At 42.4% G+C, this 18,505-nt stretch overlaps 1 protein-coding gene across 1 annotated transcript in view; it reads right to left on the reverse strand.

Moving 5' to 3' along the window:
* Positions 1-1,270: 1,270 nt before the first annotated feature.
* Positions 1,271-18,505, reverse strand: part of LOC308640361 (SAM and SH3 domain-containing protein 1-like) — a gene marked incomplete at its 5' end in the record, with an annotated part of 89,942 nt that continues 72,707 nt past the window's right edge. The window contains 7 exon segments of the mRNA XM_081312296.1: positions 1,271-3,830; positions 3,833-3,896; positions 5,404-5,535; positions 6,720-7,834; positions 11,821-11,934; positions 16,982-17,132; positions 17,797-18,006. Of these exon segments, the coding sequence (XP_081168422.1) occupies positions 3,637-3,830; positions 3,833-3,896; positions 5,404-5,535; positions 6,720-7,834; positions 11,821-11,934; positions 16,982-17,132; positions 17,797-18,006 (1,980 nt within the window). The 3' untranslated portion in view covers positions 1,271-3,636.

Genomic DNA, 18,505 nt, shown 5'->3' on the forward strand with positions numbered 1-18,505 from the left:
AAATGTGTCTTTGGGGGCTGAGAGTACAGTTCAGTGGTAGAGCACTTACCTAGGATGCATAAGACCCTGGGTTTGATTCCTAGCACTAGGAATTAAAAAAAAAGTCTTTGTTATCAATTGTGGTATGGTAACAATGAAAATACATTTTTTGTCAAGTTGACTAATTTCTACAAAATTCAGAGCTGGATTTTTTCTCTTTTAAAGGAAGTCTTAGGTTCTGTTATCTTTTAACTGTGTAATATTGAGCCAGTCCACCACCAATGGGGCCTCAGATTCTTCATTTGAAAATGATAGGCTTAGAGGTGATTTCCAGCAATCTCTTTCTAAGATGCTGTGATTATATGACTCAATGAATATTTGAAAAAAAATACAGTAAATCAACAAAGAGAATCTAGGTACATGTCAGATAGTGTGGAGATGTGGCTGAAGTAATAGTTTATAATTTTCACAATATATTTCATTTTTAACCACATTTCTTAATTTCCCCTTCATATATACCCCTTCATCTTTGAAATATCCCAAGAACAACAAAAGAAGAAGATTCAACTGAAGAAATTTATTTACTTTTTTTTCTAGGTACATAGATGACATAATTATAGACAAGTTCTGATACATAGGAAAAGCCTTCTGTCCACCTTTCTTTTTGCTAAATGAATCGTCACAATAATTTTTACAATTTTTAAAACAATACACAGCTTTCTTGGGCTGAAGCAATTGCAAGAACATATTGGTACTGGTATATTACAGCTACTTACAATGTTTAAGAACAGCAATGGAGAAAAATAAGTTATTTAAATATTGATTTCATATACAGAAAGTGCAATGTTGTTAGTTGCTATATAACTTGCTTGACAGTTTTCTCTATTAATTTAAAATCAAGATAACTTGGACTCAAGACGATTACTTTTTTTTTAAATATAATGTAGTATGCACACGTAGCAGTGACTTGGGGATTGATCTCTTTTGCTGCAGTTATAAAAGCAAACTTGGCTATGTCAGGAACTGATTTTTAACACGAGTCATTTCTAATTTCAACCACACCTGGGTTCAGGACAGAGAAAAGGGCCTCTGAGTAAAGGAAGCCCACAAAAAACGATTTGTTCTCGGTTATCTAGGAATGTAAATAGTATTTGGGAAACTGTATTTCCCTCCAGAAGCTGTGACGTAAAAATTATACACAATATCACATGTAGCTACCTGAGCTGAACTGCCTTTCCAGGTTTCTTTTGTGCTTTCCAAGGAAAACAACGATTTTCACCATGACTCAAAATTCTGTACCAAATGCAACTGATTAAAACTGGATATTGCTAAAGCCTCCCACCTGTCCACTAACATCCACAGGCAGCCCCACACCACCTCAGTCAAATGTCACATACAAACATTCAGGCTTTTCTCAGACCAGATTAAAAGGTTAAAGAAAAAGCAGACCAAACAAACACTAAAGATATAAAAACAAAATTAAAAAAGAACTATAAAGTAAAAACAACCTCAGCCCCCCTTAGATCAGACGTTCACACTAAAAATTATTTGTGGTCCCTGAATTTAATTTTTCATGCAAAGGCAATGACGTTCAAAGAGTGATAAAAATATGGTTTGGCATTCTCAACACCTCTGGTGCTAGTTTCAGTGAAAGTCCTGCACTGGGAGTGAACTAAAATTTGGAAATTCACATGATAGTCGCCCCCCCCCCAATACATCCTTTTTAAAATCTCTAACATGACTTTTGTGTGGTCTTTTTGCCCACATGAAATGATGAGAGCAAAGTCTGTCAAAATGTGAAGCTGAGGTATTTCAAAAGTAAGAAGAAAAGCCCCACTTCTACCACAGCATGGAAAATTGTTTGAATGCTGTAGCTATCTGAGGACCCTGCAGCATCCCCCACATTCCAGATGGGCTAATCCACAGTCTGAGAGGACAAAAATGAGCTGTTCTTATGAGTTAATAGAAATTTGGCAGCTTTACCTTTTTATTTTACATTTCCACAACTTCTTCACATGGCCTCTTATAGGAGATGAATGTTATTAAAGAAACATATATTATTTTTTAAAAATGCATACTGAAAGCATGAAAAAAAATACATCACCTGAGAATGTCCTTTTCCTCAGAGACATGGATCCAGATAGATAAAGCCTATGTTAAAGGTGGCTTTGTAGTTAATGACATCACTTTTCCTATTCCCCTGAGGGAAATAATTTGTTTTCGTTAAGTAGATGAAATATTACAGCACTTTTGATCCAAGTCTTGTGTTCAAAATGTTTCTTGTACACATGATCACATTTGAGTCTTCAAAGAGTGCTCATGATAAGAACGTGAAGGAAAAAAAATCATTTTGTAAGCAACAGAAGCCTTAATAGTCATCTAAATTTGCTGTTTGCTAGAAAATCAGACAGCAGACTAAAAGAGGATACAATATGCTGAAATCAGTTGAAAAACAACTGAAAACATGCAATGCTTAACATCGAGCTAATGTGGTTTGTCTGGCTCTCCAATGAACCTTTGTTTGAATTAGAAGAATTATCTAAATAAGAAGAACAGCAATATCTTAATTATAAAACTGAGAAGAAAAACTTTAAAAGCATCTCATAAACTACTTCCCTTTTTTAGAAACAACTTTCTGAAATATTCAACTTTATGGACTTTCTGCAAAGGTGATCCATGAACTGATGACTGAATTTTGGAATGGATGTTGTCAGGATTCCAAGTCAATACTGCAACAGAGTGACCAATGTGGCAGAATATGAAACTGATTAAAAGTAAAGGCAGTTACTGCAGTTAACACACACACACACACACACACACACACACACACACAACTTGTGAATTTCAGATGGCTTTTTACTAAATCTGTGTGATTAGTTTAAAAGCCGAAATCCAACATGAAATGTCTGCTTGATAAACACCCCTACAAAGTAAGCCATGTTAAAATGAGACAATTAGAAAAGCCCATTTTTTGCTGGAAACATCCCAGATATGTTAGATGGCAGTCTAAGCTGAAGATTTGGAACTAGGGTTACAGGGTTGTGGACACTAGTTAGATAATGTTTAGAAGCTCATATTAAGGCAAATAAAAGCTGATTGCTAGGAAGCAATTATTTAAAAGTCTTTTGTTTATCTAAAGGAGATAGGACTTTCTTTTTCCTGGTGCAGCCAGATGTTCTAACCTCTGAACAAATGAGCATGGTCAATAGTGTACGATAACTCCAGAGTCTGTTACTTTGGCCTAGCTAAGTCTGTCTGGCTTGGGCATCCACTGGACCAACAGAAGGGCAGTGGTGTAATCAGAAATGGGTCAGGCTGTCCTGCCCTTTCCACCCAGCCCTCTGACAATTCACAAAGACAGACTGGAGGCACGGTGTTTGTAGCTAGTTAGCATCTTGGCTCTTCTGTGTTCTGAAAATAAGTGCTGGTCTTGCCTTTGGGGGTCAAAGAGAACTGCACCAATTTCCTTCAGGGGGCTTTTCTGGAGAAGGTCCTCGGTCCTGTGCCTGGTTTTCACACTCTGTAGGCCACGCTCGGGGCCCTTTATCTGGCTCTGGCTGCCCTGCCAGAGATTGAGGAATTGCATCAGCTTCGTAAGCACAGTGAAAGGCTGGCTCTTGTCCAGGGAGGTCCATCGTGAGCCTGGCTTGGGCCTGGCTACATGGCCTCGGGGCTTGGTGGCAGTTTGAAGAGTCTGGCTGCAGATACAAGCTTTCTTATGTGTCGCTCCTCTGTGATGCTGGCCTCCTGAAGGCAAGAGTGGGACAGAGAAGGCACTTGGCTCAGTGTGCTGAACCCCGCATCAGAGAGGGTGCTGGTGTACATGGGCAGGCCGATGGAAATGAGCCAGACACAGAGGCAACGCACCCAGGAGACAGGGGCTTTCTACAGATTTCCGTGAGGCCACCACTTGGGATCTGAATTGAAAAAAAAAAGTGTTACAAAGACTCTACATGTGCCAAAGGAGGTCCACTTCTTTTATTTCTAAAAGGAATGGTACTGAAGTACATCATTGCTAGATTATTAGCAAATGATAGTGTTATATTAAAATTAAGACCAGCATAAAGAATTCTTCTTGAAGATGAAACAGATGTTGAAGAAAGTGTTCTAGAAGGTTCTAGAAGGTATCTGGAATTAAATCCCAGTTAGTGTTCAAGTCTTCAAGCATTTATAGATCCTATTTTGCCTCTCTGTGCTATGTTCTTCCCCCAGGTGATTTGCAGGGAAAAACCTGTGTAAATGTAAAGGTTTTCATAAAGTAGATTTTCTACTATATTCTGAATTTGAATTATCAAACAGAAAATTAAGTATTTGATTAATATAGTTAAAAAGAATTTAGAAATACGATCATATCAAGTGTTGGCCAGGACAGGGAAATGGACATTTAAATTTGACTACTAGGTTCATATGCAGATATATATCTTTCCTAAAATCATGGAGATTTTGTACAATCTTGATTAAGCAAAGAATATAACCTCAGAAGTTACCCTGGAAGTCTACAAGGACTTATAAAAAGGATGTTCTATACTATGTTATTTAAACTAAACAACTGGAAAAAAAATTAAATTTTCAACAATATGCAATTGGCTATGTTAAGAAATAATCATCTAATGGAACATGTTGATATACTGATTATAAAAACAAATTTGTAACAGTAAAATAGATTTATGACCTGATAACTGAAAACAATAACATTTACTATTATGCATGCACACAGAAATGTAAATTGTAATTTGAGCAGTGAAAAACTGGAGACACTTAAGGTATACAATATGAAGCTTTGATGAAGAGACCTGTTGCCGAATGGTTAAATTAAGCTTTTTAACTTAGGCATCACCTCACATAGTTAGCACTTTTCTTGTGAGATCACTTGAAATCTGCTATCTTAGTAATTTTCCAGTATATAATATATGGTTATTAACTCTAGTCCTATGTGGTACAAAAGAGCTCTACCTCACATAGTTAGCACTTTTCTTGTGAGATCACTTGAAATCTGCTATCTTAGTAATTTTCCAGTATATAATATATGGTTATTAACTCTAGTCCTATGTGGTACAAAAGAGCTCTTTGACATTATTCTTCCTAACTAAAATATTGAGTCTATTAGAGGGATTTTTAAAAAAAGTTTTCATAGAGCTGGGATTATTGATCATTTTCTTTTTAGAATTGTATCTTGAAAAATTTCTAGCCACTGGGGTACAGCTCAGTACAGAGCACTCCTAGCAAGCATGAGGCCCTGGGCTTGACCCCAGCACCCCACCTCCAAATTCCAGGCTGACTCTGTGTTACTTTCTCCCAGCTGTCTCCTTTCCAGGGCTATGCCAAGCCCTTGTCCACTAAGCACTCATCAATGCCCGACATCAGCACTGTTACTAACTGCATGGCAGAAAGTGGGGGAGGGACCCTGAAGCATGAGCTGCTCACCACCATGCCATGCTGCTTCCGAAGTAACTTCACACGGATCTGGTCCAAGTTGGTGGCGATGTCCCTCTCTGGCTGATCTAGGTCCTCTGCATATCTTTGCACCAGAGCTTCTGGAATCCCACAGCGGCCATGCTGCCGGGGAGAACAAAAATGGAGCATGAAGGGTGGTACAGATTTTTTAAAATCCTTTTTCTAAGATAAATTAAACATAAGGTAGGATAAGAAAATTAGCTTCTGGGAAATAACTCCAAAAATTTTAATATGAAGTAAATATATGTTCTTTATCACTGGGATGGATGCTTTTGAGAAAATATATTTACATCTTCCAGATAATGGTGAGTTCTAGAAAAACGTTTTGAAATATGAGGCAGAACATGAGCATCCTGTAATTTTCAGGCTAATGCCTTCACATCACTTTATCTGACCATTTTGCAAGTTCAGGTTCCTCCAATGTTGCTGAATATAGTCTCCTAAACTGCAGAAAAATGAATTTCTCTTCTAGATATTCTACTCTTTGCCCTTCATCTGTTATAAGTTATACCACTGCATTCACCACATTCACTGTTGAATTCTCCCTTCAAAGAGGTTTACTCATGAAAGGTTATAGAAAAGTTATTGAAAGGCATCCATGGCCATGAGAATTTTGTAATAAGAATGTTCATAACAAAACATGCATTTCCAGGAGAAATATAGAGACACCCCTATTATTGATTTGTCTTCAACTTCAATTTGGTACTGGTGGATCTTTTTTCTTCTTCAAATGAGAAATGATTTTTTCATTATAGAACTAAATATTTTGAGTATAATTTTTGAAATATTTTTTCCTTCTACAATCTACAGATTATTATTCATTGTAATTGGTATATTATATCTGAACAGGGCTCTAAAATTTCCAAAGTATGTTCCCATTTACTGTTATTTGCTCCCAGTGATCCATCAAAGAGGTAGTTAGCCCCAGCTGACCTGTATGGAAATAAAGTGGGGAGGTCGTTCATGTCAAGTAGATACCAACACTTGGACTTGATCTTTTGTCCACAAAATGATCCTTATCACAAACCAGTTCTGGCACTGATCATTCTCCCAGGAAAGCAAAACTGCCCCAAACTAAAAACTAACAAGCAAGAGCAAAAGTAGATTGCACGGTTGCATTTGCATTTTATCTGGAGATGGTGCTCCCTGTCCACCAGGGGTCTCTAGTGGGGCAGGTCATCCAGCACCCTCAGAACACCAGGCTCCTGGTGCTGGCCTCCATCTCACCTGGCTGCCTGAAAGGACAAAAATTGCAGCCAGTGCCCATTGGGCTGCGCCTGAAGTACCTTGTCGGAGTAGGGCTCCTCGGTGAGGTCGATGCCCTCGGCGTGCAGCTTGCTTTCGGTGAGCATCTCCAGATCCACACCCCGGGCGCAGGACACCTTTCTGCTCAGCCTCACGCCATGCTCCTGCAGGCTGGCACTCTCGGGCAGCTCTGAGAGCCAGGGCGGTGGCCTGGTGCAGGAGGGGCTGCCAGGCTCCAGGCCCAAGGGTGATCGGGCGGCCAGCATTGGGCAATCAGAGGGGCCAGTCTTCTTTATGGGCAGGCTCGGGGCATCAGGGCTGGGTGGGGTTCCGCCAGGGGCCCCGGGCACCAGGTGGAGGCCATTGGCAAGACGTTCTCTGCTCTTTTTGGCAGGAACAGGTGGAGGCTGTGGAGTTTTGGGCTGTGTCCTTGTTTCAGGGACCCTCTGCTCAGCATCTGCCCCTTCTTTGGTGCCCGGGGGATGGTATGTTCCTTCAAAATCATGTCCTTTTCTGTGACCCTCGAGAGACGTCCTTGTTAAACTGTGTTTGGCTCCAGGAAGCCGAGTCTCAGAGTTTCTGGGCAGACACTGAGGAGGTGATACGCCTCGGTCGGTGGTTGCCATGGGGTCATCGGGTTTCCTAGTGGTCATTTTCTGGGGTTCAGAAAATCTCTTGCTTTGGGTCAGTAGCAATGCATTGTCGGCAATGGAATCTCGCCCAGGGGCCTGGACCTTGGCGGTCGAGGCGGTTGTCTTTTGTGGCATTTCGGGTACAATCTGAGGGGAGGGTTCTGTCACCTCAGTAGGCACATCTTTTTCAGCATCAGGCTCTCCTTGAAGGTAATCCAGGGAATGGGATCGAGGCCAGGTTCCCACTGTCTGGGGGTCCTCCAGGGTCTCACAGCTCCGACAGATGGACACTGGGAGGCTTCTCCGGTTCTTAGTCAAACTAGTTACTAAGGGCGGGTCACAGTGCTTGGAAGCATCGGGGGTGAGACCGCGGCCCAGCCTGCCCTCCTTTCCCTGCTTCGCGGCGTCCACCGACTTCATTAAAGGCAACGTCGGGTAGTTGCCCAGCTGATTTCTGTTGAAAGACTTCAGGCTGGCCTCAGTGGACAACTTGGCAGATAAGAGGCCAGTTTTCTGAGTCTTGCCTGTGAGACAATCACATGTGAAAGCCAGTCAGTCAGTCAGACCCATGCATTCAGATGTGCAGGCACAACTGATGTCTCCAGTTCCCACATCCCCTTGCTGGGTTACACTAAAGACACAAAGCCATCATTCAGGACTCTGAGTGAAGTAGGGTCCCAGTTTTTATTTTTAGAAAGAACTAATAAAAGGACTCACATGGGGACCAAAACACATCGGTTATATGGAAAAGAAACACTGTGTCAGGCAATAAAAGAAAGTGGGGCTTCATGTCTGCTCTTAGCTGACTCCGAAGAAGCCTGACATCCCTACCCACTCTAGAAACCACACCCCTGAGATGTCTGCTGGGTGAGGACATGTCCAAAAAGTCATGGATGAAATGGGGAGATGGACTGGTTCCTGGGAAGTTTCTATAAACGGTCCCTCTGAAAGGGTGATCAACAAATTCTCACATCACACCCTTCTTGAAGCTGTGCCCTGCTAACAAATTTATCCAGAAACAACCAGTCCACTTTGATTCAGTCCAGGAAATAAACTGAAGTGAGTACTTTACCAGAGACCATCTATAAATACTTGTATGGTTGTAGGTCCCAGTAAAGAAATGGCTCTGGTAGATCAGGGCTTGTCAGACTGATCACTGAATTATCAACCATAAACAATCTACTTTACTGGCTGACTGATGATTGATATTAACTGCTGCCGCTTGAAAAGCTTTATCAAAAGCATGCCATGGGCCAAGCACTGTGCTAAACCTACAGACAGCCAATGCACACAGGCACGAATGAACCATCCTTTGTTATGTCTTTGGTTAGTAACATGTTTGTTGTCTGCTATGACAATGGACTGATGCCCGAGGAGACCACCCTGATAATGGACTATGTGACCCCAGTGATCCTATTTCTGTGGGCCTATAGATAAAAATGAAAAGTCCTAGCCAGGTGTGGTGACGCACACCTATAATTCCAGTGGCCTGGGAGGCTGGGACAGGAGGATCACAAATTCAGCGAGGTGCTAAACAACTCAGACCCTGTCTCTAAATAAAATACAAAATAGGGCTGGGGATATGGCTCAGAGGTTGGGTGCTGCTGAGTTCAATTCCTGGTAACTCCACCGCCCCAAAAAAGAAAAATCCTAAAACCATATCAGGTTTGGAATATCTGAAGAAATGTCTGGCTCTGATCTTTGGAAAGCCCCTATGTTGTAAGTCAGGGTTTCTTCCTACTACATTGTTTTAAGTAATATTTTAAATGTTTTAATTTTAAGCCAGGCATGGTGACATATGCCTATAATCCCAGCGCTCAGTAGGCTGAGGCAAGAGGATTGCAAGTTCAAAGCCAGCATCAGCAAAAGTGAGGTGCTAAGCAACTCAATAAGACCCTGTATGTAAATAAAATATAAAATAGGACTGGGCAAAAAAAAACAATTTTTAATCTATGATTTTGACATCTCCTCATGGAGCAATCTCACCCTCCCAACACATTTAGTGGCAATGAGTAATCAGGCCGTGGGCTGATTTGACTGGGAGGGGAGAGGAAGGGTTGGTTGATGCCCACTCAAAAAAGGAAATGGCTACTTTGGGGTACATGAAAGACATTCTTTTTTGGAAAAAAAAAATCTCTATCTGTATGCTGCATAGATGAGGAAAGGAAGAGAAGTAAAAGGCCAGGGCTCTGATGTTACAAGTGGCTTGGCCTTTAGTAGCAGGAAGAAAACAGATTCCTTCCATAATTTCAAAGTTTCTACCATGCTCATTCTAATTTCAAACTGCTGATATGAAATGTGTCACATCAAGTATAATTGCACACATTAAGATGGATGGAGAAGAACAGTGGCCTCAATCAGACATTTTATTAATGATCCCATCCTTGTTGATAAGACACAGATCAATACATGGAATATTTTGCACTAGGCAAAGCAGAGACATGGTCAAATTGGCATTTGTCCTCCCTCGCGTATAATTACATGAGGCTTCAAACCCCGTCCACCTGTATGTTCTACGCTGATAAATAACAACACACTAGCCATTTATTTGTAGGTTATTATTTTGTTGTCACATAGAGATCATTAGCTGAGGTTTAGTCCTGAATATATTAACCATGGTCCCATTTTTCATTAACAGAATAATCATCACAGATAAACGGAAAATTCCCTCTTCAGAAAACACATCACATTAAAGTTTAAAAATCAGTTAAAACAGAAACTTAAAACTCCACTTGCGTTAATTTTGGAAATACGTTTTTTCCTTTACCCTAACTTCTATACAAATCCCATTAGATTGGAAAGATCCTTGAATTCACCTTGAGTTCAAAGTTGGTTCATCAGTTTCTTTCATCTAGTTCTTCAGTGGATGAACCTGAATTCTTTGGGGGCATGAACATTTCTGCTAGTGATACCTATGAAATCTTTACCCAGTCAGAAAAGTTGCAATTAATTTACTGAAAATTTTTGGCTATGGAAAGATTGTTAACAACAATAACAACAAAACCTTCTGGGTCTACACAAGAATATGATGTTTTCTGCAACAGAGGATGGCTGGTGCTCCGTGGAGTGGGGTTGGGTTCCTTGATGAAGGCTGAGTATTAGGGTACATAGAGATTCACTATCTTCCCAGATTGACAGAATTCCCTGAGTAGGAGCTTTAAAGGACAAATTTTGAAGTCCTCAAGGTAGTCTAAGACTTGGCATCAGGGTGACGCAAACAAGGCGCCCAGGATGCCATGCTAAGGAGTGAACATTCTGAGACAGGCAACTGTAGGCTGGTACAGGGAGTGAGCAGCTCATCAGTTTGACCCCTGAGCACCTACTTGCATCACTTTAGTCCTGATTTTGGTGCCTACAATGGCTGTCACTGTTTTTTACCATGATCCATAGTAAGAACCACACTTTACATTCACCATCCAACACACATGCACACATAATACTAAAACACAAAGAGTACTAGTCACAACACTCACAGTACTTACTAGTGTACTTCTGGAATGCATAACGTACCTTATGGAGTGCATTCTGGTATTTTCTACTCTATTTTGTCTTATAAAACTGCTACACATGACTCACTAATTGACCTTAGAACCCAGTAATGAACTGCAACCTGTAGTTTCCAAAACTTTGCTTTTGCAGGTCCCTCATGAATATGCTAACACATGGACTACTGGGAGGCATTCCAGTAGCAGCTAAAAACCATCAAACCTGGACATTTTTCACAACGGTCTTCAATAGGTCACGATAGCAGTGTGAATCCTTCACTACTATTTCTAATCTTGCACCAACAGGAATTTGAGGGTCACAACAAGAAACCACAGAACCACTCATGGTGACATTCGCTTACCTGACCCCATTCTAACTAAAGACTCTGCTTCTGTTTGAAACTTTATACTGACTGCTCCCTGAGTGTTAGGGACACCACAAAAAATACATGTAGCCTTCCTGTCATCCTCTTCCATGGTAACTGCTTCTGGACTGGACTCAGGCCGAGCAACTGGGGTGTTTAAGAGGTGGCTGCTGGTGTGACCCTGATGTCTACCTGGTACACAGTTTTCCTTGTGGAAAAGTGTTCTTAATACTCACATGTCAGTTGTTGTTACATAAGGGCTTAGGAGACACATGTTTTAGGTTTTACAGCTGCAGGTATTTTAGGTGAAATTCATGAACCTCTTACAGCAGCCAGAGGAAGACACACAGAGGCCAACTGCAGACTAGCACAGGGAAGTGGCTGGAAATGGAAAGTCGATTTCTAGGTTCATCAGGGTAAAAGAGTCCATCTTTTGGGACTGGGGTCATAGCTCAGTGGTAGAGCGCTTGCCTAGCATGTGCGAGGCACTGGGTTGGATCCTCAGCACCACATAAAAATAAACAAACAAGATAAAGTTATTGTGTCCATCTACAACTAAAAATATTAAAACAGAAAAAAGAATTGATCTTTTGGAGACCGTACTACTTTTGAAATTGGAAACTTTCAAAACAGGTTCCTAGAGGTCTAGGTGGACGTTACCATGTTCCAGATTCTTGCTGCTCTTGTAGCAGCCCGAGTCTCGTGGGGAGCATCCACTCAGGCCCTGGCTGTCCATAAGCAGCTTCTCCTGGGACCCCGACTGGTCACTGTTACCTGGAGAAGGCAAACACATGACAAAGAATCACAAGGGGTGCAAACAGCAGAGGTCCCCATGTCAGGTCCCAGCTTTATCCTGTCACTGCCACGTGATTTTAAGCCTTAGACTTTAGAAGGGGGCAAATTATTTTAAGACACAAATGAATACATTTTTTCTCAAATAAAATATCAATCGCACAAAGACAAATCAGAGCAGGACTTTCGCAGTGCCTTTCCGGTTACCAAACAGAGGTAGACCCAAGGCCCTCGGGGGAGGGGAGCTGCAGGGTGTGGTACTGGAGTGGGGGGAGCACTCCTGGTCCCCTCCAAGTGATGTCACCATTGAGGAAGAGCCAAGTGAAGGTGGGATTTGGACATGACCTTTTTAGAGACCTGTAAGGCAGGTACTTCAGGTTACTTACATTACTGCCTCTCTGAATTTGGGGCTTATATAAAATTGTCAAATGAAATATCACATTCTATTAATAGCATCCAGGAGCACTCTTAGCCCTTGGTGACATGTGCTGGCTCTTGTATTACCTCAGCAAGATGAAGGTTGGCCAGAGCGGGCAGAGACCCCTCAACTGAGAAAGCTGTTTTGTTTTTGCTGCTTGGGATGAACTAGAGTGTTTCTTTTCTGTTTGGCCTTCTCCTTTGTCTGGGACCAGCATTTTCACTTTCTGGTCACAAAACAGAGATGGGGAATACTCAGGAAACCCTCTGATGTGGAAAGTGAGCGGAAGATGCTCTTAAGGTAGATAAGTGAAAGTTAAGCATCCTTGTTCTGAGGAACCCTTTTAAAGAGAAGCATCATTATATGTCAATTAGACCTCAGTAAGCCTGGGGCGAGAGGCAAGAGGGGTGGGAGGCAAAGGAAGTATCAGCCATCTCTGCTTAGGGACCTGTCGAGAGTAATTCCCATGGAAAATCACATGGGCGCCCAGCTCCCCAGTGTCATTACTGTGCACCTCCTGAAGAGGGCCCACGGAGCCTTATGTGGGACACTGAGGTTACAGCAGAGCATCATTGTGTCATGATGCACAGTGTGTGCTCAGTCCCATAAAACAGAAACCAAGAAAACATTTTCTACATAAAATAGCTAGTTGCAATGACAAATGGCTTTAATTTATTTTCCTTTCTCTTCACCTCCCGCCCTCCTACCCCAACCACATACACGAAGAGAAGAGAAATCAATAAGCCAGAAATATGATGCCTTTTCTCAGGTCATCAAAATAAAAATGCGGGGAGGCAGAGGGCTGCCATTCCACACATGTGCCAGCGGTTCCTACTGTCCCCTCGCCACTTCCTGCTTGCATTTCTCACAGGGAAAGCTTCTTAGATTAGAACCCCAAGTTAAGAGTGCTAATAGTTAAATGATTAATGAAAAATTAACAAGTTAGAAGCTCATGAACCAATACTGACCCCCTCCCACACCCAAAGTCAGGACATTCTGGAGTGATGTCCTCATCCTGTGGAATAGCCTGTGGATTTGGAGTGGCCTTTGTTCCAGCCTAGCATGTTATTTAGTAAAATGATACTTGTAAAATGATGGTTTTGAGCTCTCTGCTGCAAGGCAGGGAGAGGAATGGGTGTCATCTGTCTCTGGTGGCAACAGTTCAGTATACCACAGTCGCCAAAGCAGACTCCAGAGTGCTGACCAATGGAAATAAAACAGAAAACATGTTCCCTGCCATTGCATGGGGATGCATGCTGGCTCTGCATTCTGGGGATCCCTGCCTCAGCAGACATATGAGGCTACTTGGAGTTATTGCACAGAGGACAAGGATCCCTCCCCACACCTGAAACCATAGTCCAGGTTATAAAAGCCTGAGGCATACGGCAAGGGGCTAGAGTCACTGTCTTCCTCAGGGAGAAAAAGAACTGATGGCTCTTCCATGCCCTGCAGAATCACACCCATAATCTTCTCCCTCACTAACCAGCATTCATGCTGAAGTCCAAAAAATGAGAAAGATGAGCTGGAACCCTGCAAATTCTCACCGTCAAATAAGAGCAAGGGGCTGAAACCCTGTTTGGGTATGACCTGAAATTGGACCTGACGGGACTCTCCTTGGGCTAAAGTTCTCCCCACCTGAAACCAAATATGCACATACAAGGATGCACATGTATACACACCTCTGCAAGAAGATGCTAAGGCACTTATGAAATCTTCAAATGTCAAGGGTGGTGGGCCACAGGGCATGCATAGTTGTTTGAGAGCTGATAACTAGAGAAGGGAGAAGAAGAGAATTGGGATTCTTGGGTAGCAGCAGTTTCAGTGGACTTGTAGCACTATTTCTTAAGAAAATAAGGATTGAGGCAATATAGCAAAATGTTACTTTTAGGTGAATTCAGGAAGTGCAACTTTTCTCTATACTGCATACTTGAAATAATTCCTAATTAAAATTCTTATGAAAATTGTTGTTTTATTGAGCTGTACACTTAAAAATGGTTGATGATAACCTTTATGCAGAATGTGTACTTTAATTTAAAACTTTTTAAAAATTTAAGGGAGCTTTACCAGACACAAGAGAGTGTAAGGCAATTAGAGTCTTTCCCAAATGGAACACCATCTGAAGGCTGCCCTTCTGTATGCACTGGAAGACTCTGGACAGCTTTGATTTTCAAGCAGTGCTGAAGTTGTACTGATTGCTCTCAATAGAAGGCTGAGCTAGAAAACTTTCAAGATCCCTACGTATCTTCAAAGATCTCAATACTTTTATCTCTCTAGAGCACAAGAATTTAGTTTGAAAGAAACCTATTATCATGTTCCTCTAAGTTATCAGTTACTTAGAAGGAATACTTCTTAAACATGATGAATTTATCTGCGTTGGAAGTGAAGTCCTGTAACCCCAGGATAAGCCTGAACCCAGCCTCTTGGCATTAATTGGTACCTCTGATCTCTCAGAGCCTTTGGTTCAGAACCAATAAAAGGAAATTCTACTATATGGCATGAGGGAAATTCCCAAACAACAAAACAACCTTGGTACAAATCTCAAGATCTGATTTTAGCTGGGCACAGTGGCACATGCCTGTAATCCCAGCAACTCAGGAGGCTGAGGCAGGAGGACTGCAAGTTCAAGACCAGCCTTAGCAACTTAGCAAGGTCCTAAGCAACTTAGTGAGACCCCCATCTCAAAAATAAAAAGTAAAAAGGGCTGGTGACTCAGTGCTTAAGTCCCCCCTGGGTTCAGTTCCCAGTAACCACCCTCCCACTCCCCCCCCAAAAAAAAAATCCTAGAACAATGAGTCTGAGCCAATGTGACATTAAAGAAACCAAGCATAGATCCCTGCCTTATACTCAGGATTTAGGGATACAGGAAGTGTAATAAATAGTATCCATAAACCAGCTGTTCTTCATGGACAAGGAAGAGCAAATGAATTAAGTTATGGAGCAGATGGGGTTTAGGAAAACAGATGGTTTAATATTAATTCCTATTAATATAGCTGGTTGACTATACCAGTCACTGTCCCAGACCTGGCACACAACCTGGCCGTCCACGCCAGGGTGTCTCTTGGGAGACTCAAATACCACAGACCTGGTTATATATTAATATTAAATATAAAATGTAATTTTCTACAAATCTATCCCTGAAGGCTGCTTATTTATTGAGGGTTTGGATGTCTATGCTCCTCTGTGCTATCAGTTAATTTAGAGTGAGCATCTTTTAAAGTGAAGTGAATTAAAATGATACCTCCTCAGCTGACTATGGGATTCCAGAACCCCACTGTGAGTTGAAAATACCATAAGCTGAGAATGGATTGAGAATACCCAACCTGGTGAACCTCCCAGCTTAGCAACGCGGGACACGGCCGTGTTGGTTGTTCACCCTCCTGATTGTGGGGCCTACTGGGTGTTGCAGGTCACTCCACTGCCCCACATCCTAAGAGTATCAGACTGCAGATCAGTTGTCTGAGAAAACATCAGGATTCCAACTTTGAAGTATGGTTTCTACTGAATGGATATTACTTTTACATCCTCAGTTGGGGCCATCTGTAACATACAATTTCTTTTTCCACCATTAACCATAGTTTGGTGTGTCTTTTAGCAAGAGAAATGCTATTAGCTACTAATATTCCTGAAGCAGAGCCCTTGAAAGAAAATGTATTTGAATTCAATAACGGTAAAGGTTGCTCCCTGGGTGATGAATAATTTCAGGAATGTTTTTGATGTCAGACTGAAGAAAAAAGAGCAAGATAAGATGAGGCTAATGGAGCAGGGGATCTGACGCATTCAGATAGACTCCATAAAAGCCACACGCTCACTGAATCCTGTTCACAGGCTGTAAAAATAAGCTGTCATTTATTTAAGTTGGGAATGCTCACACTACGTATTCACTTCAGACAGACATTGCCTCCTTCTTTAATGGAAACTGATGAATTTTACTTAGGCACTAACCAATCTATTCAATAAGAAAGCCATTTGTCACATGCTTTGAGAAATAATCGACCCTTAGCTGAGCAAGAAACTTCCAGTTGGCCAGTCATTTTTGTACCCAGGGATCCTAATTACCTACTGAAGTCTGCACAGCACAACGGTACAGAAGGTGGAGACTACTGGTTTCTTAGAACTGCAAGTTCATTTTCCTAGACACTAGATATAGCACTGTCCTCAAATGTTCCCCAGAAATATGCCAGGAAGGGTATCATGGGTATATTAAGATTTATTTATTTATTTATCCATTTGGGTATCAGGGTATGAACACTGGAGCACTCGACCATTGAGCCACAAGGTTTTAGAGACAGGGTCTCACTGAGTCACTTAATGCCTTGCTATTGCTGAGGCTGGCTTTGAACTCATGATCCCCACATCTCAGCCTCCCAAGTCACTGGGATTGCAGGCATGTGCCACCAGGCCTGGCTTATATTAAGTTTTATTATGGGAATATCTGCCCTAGGGAATTTATGTCTTGGAGCTACTTTGCACAGTATGAAATCAACCTTGGCTCTGGAAAGATCAAGACCCATGAGTGACTTCAGGGATACCAAGAGCTTATGGAAGGTCTGCAGGGGACCAAAGATTGTGGCCGACCTACCAATGGCCACTTCAGTGTCTGGAAAGACTTACTGTCATATTCCTGCAACAGTTCCATGGCTGTCAAGAGGACAGCTCTGTGTTCTGGGTCCCTGATATTTAATTCATCCAAGTCTTCTTCCTCTAGGAGCTTGAAGGTGTCCAAATCTTCATAGCCATTGAACAGGAAAGTGGGCATGTGCTCCTGTGCGACAGAAGGACCAAGGTGCATCACAGCTCAGCCGCGTGATGCAGGACTCACAACTAGCCTCAGACCCCTCAGCTCTTTTCCCCTTAGTCATTTTTTATGCTGATCAAAAGATTGATATCATCTGTAATGTACTGTGCCCGCCAGTCCTCCAGCTTAGTAGGCAGGCGGGGTGTTTTCTTAATCATGGGCTAAGATGTACACAGCCGAGGAGGATGAATTCCACTTACTGGCATTATAATTGTGCCCTTGAATTCAATTAATTCCTTTATCACCAACCCACAGTGGAAAAGCCTCCTCCTTCATTTATGAGATCTAATTTAGTGAGCCCCAGGAATTTCTCAGGAGTAAGAAGGTTTGCAAGGAAGAAAAAGTCTCCAGTTGCCTCCCGGCCCCAGGGAGCTAGCTGTGAGCAGGGCACCTAGGTTTTGGCTTACAGCACTTCCAGTGGCAAAAGTTTGATGTAGGACTTATGCTATCACCCAAGCAGAGGTGAAGGGCAACATTTGAATACTGTCAGTGCCTTCTGTGAATGGGTACTTATCATATTAATGGGTGACCCTTGTGGGACAATGTAGACCACCTGAAAGTACTCTTTCCTTTATTTGGGAGAAGGAAAAGGCAAGGTGGAGACATGCTACCAGAGTAAGAACTGACTGACCTTCAGGTTGATCCGATCTAGCAGATCCTCCACAGACTTGGGCTGGGGCGGTCTGCCTTTTCTCCTCCTCCTGGTGGGGCGCTTGGGCTTTTCCTCTTCCTCATTGAGAACATCCACGTAGATGAATTTGAATGTGCCCACTTTGTTGTTCAACAGGCCCATCCAGGTACCCATGGGTGGCTTGCTGATTATATCAATGATATCCCCCTTCTGTGGCACAGGGAACAAAGGTCTTTCTATTAGGAACATTTCTAAGCATGGATAGTGAATCAGTCAGACCTGCCAGTCTTTCAAGTGGGAAAGGACTATGAAGGCAGAACCAGGTCCCACAGGTCACCTTTCTAAGCACTAAACACAGAATGACTGGAAGTTACCAAGAGGCCAGTCGGAGCACTTGGATGACACATGGGCCCCACATCACAGCCCTGCCTCCCTACTGCACTACAGGCCAGCAGGGCCTGGGCTGTCTCCTGGTGCCCTCAGCCAGGCAGCCCTTGGCCCTCAGCTCTCTGAACACCCTCCCATCACCCGTAGGGCCCCTTCTTCTTGGGGAAAGAATTTCCTACCAGTCCTAAGCCAGTGGCAACCCTTGCCCTGTGATCACTTCATACAGTTCATGGAACTCCATCTCTACATCCCACATAGACATCTCTGTTTCCACAAGGCAAGCAGTAATCCATCTTCAGATGGAAAAGCATAGAAAACCAGG

The sequence above is a fragment of the Spermophilus citellus genome (assembly GCF_964194105.1).
Source record: "Spermophilus citellus genome assembly, contig: SCAFFOLD_180, whole genome shotgun sequence".
Lineage (NCBI taxonomy): Eukaryota > Metazoa > Chordata > Mammalia > Rodentia > Sciuridae > Spermophilus > Spermophilus citellus.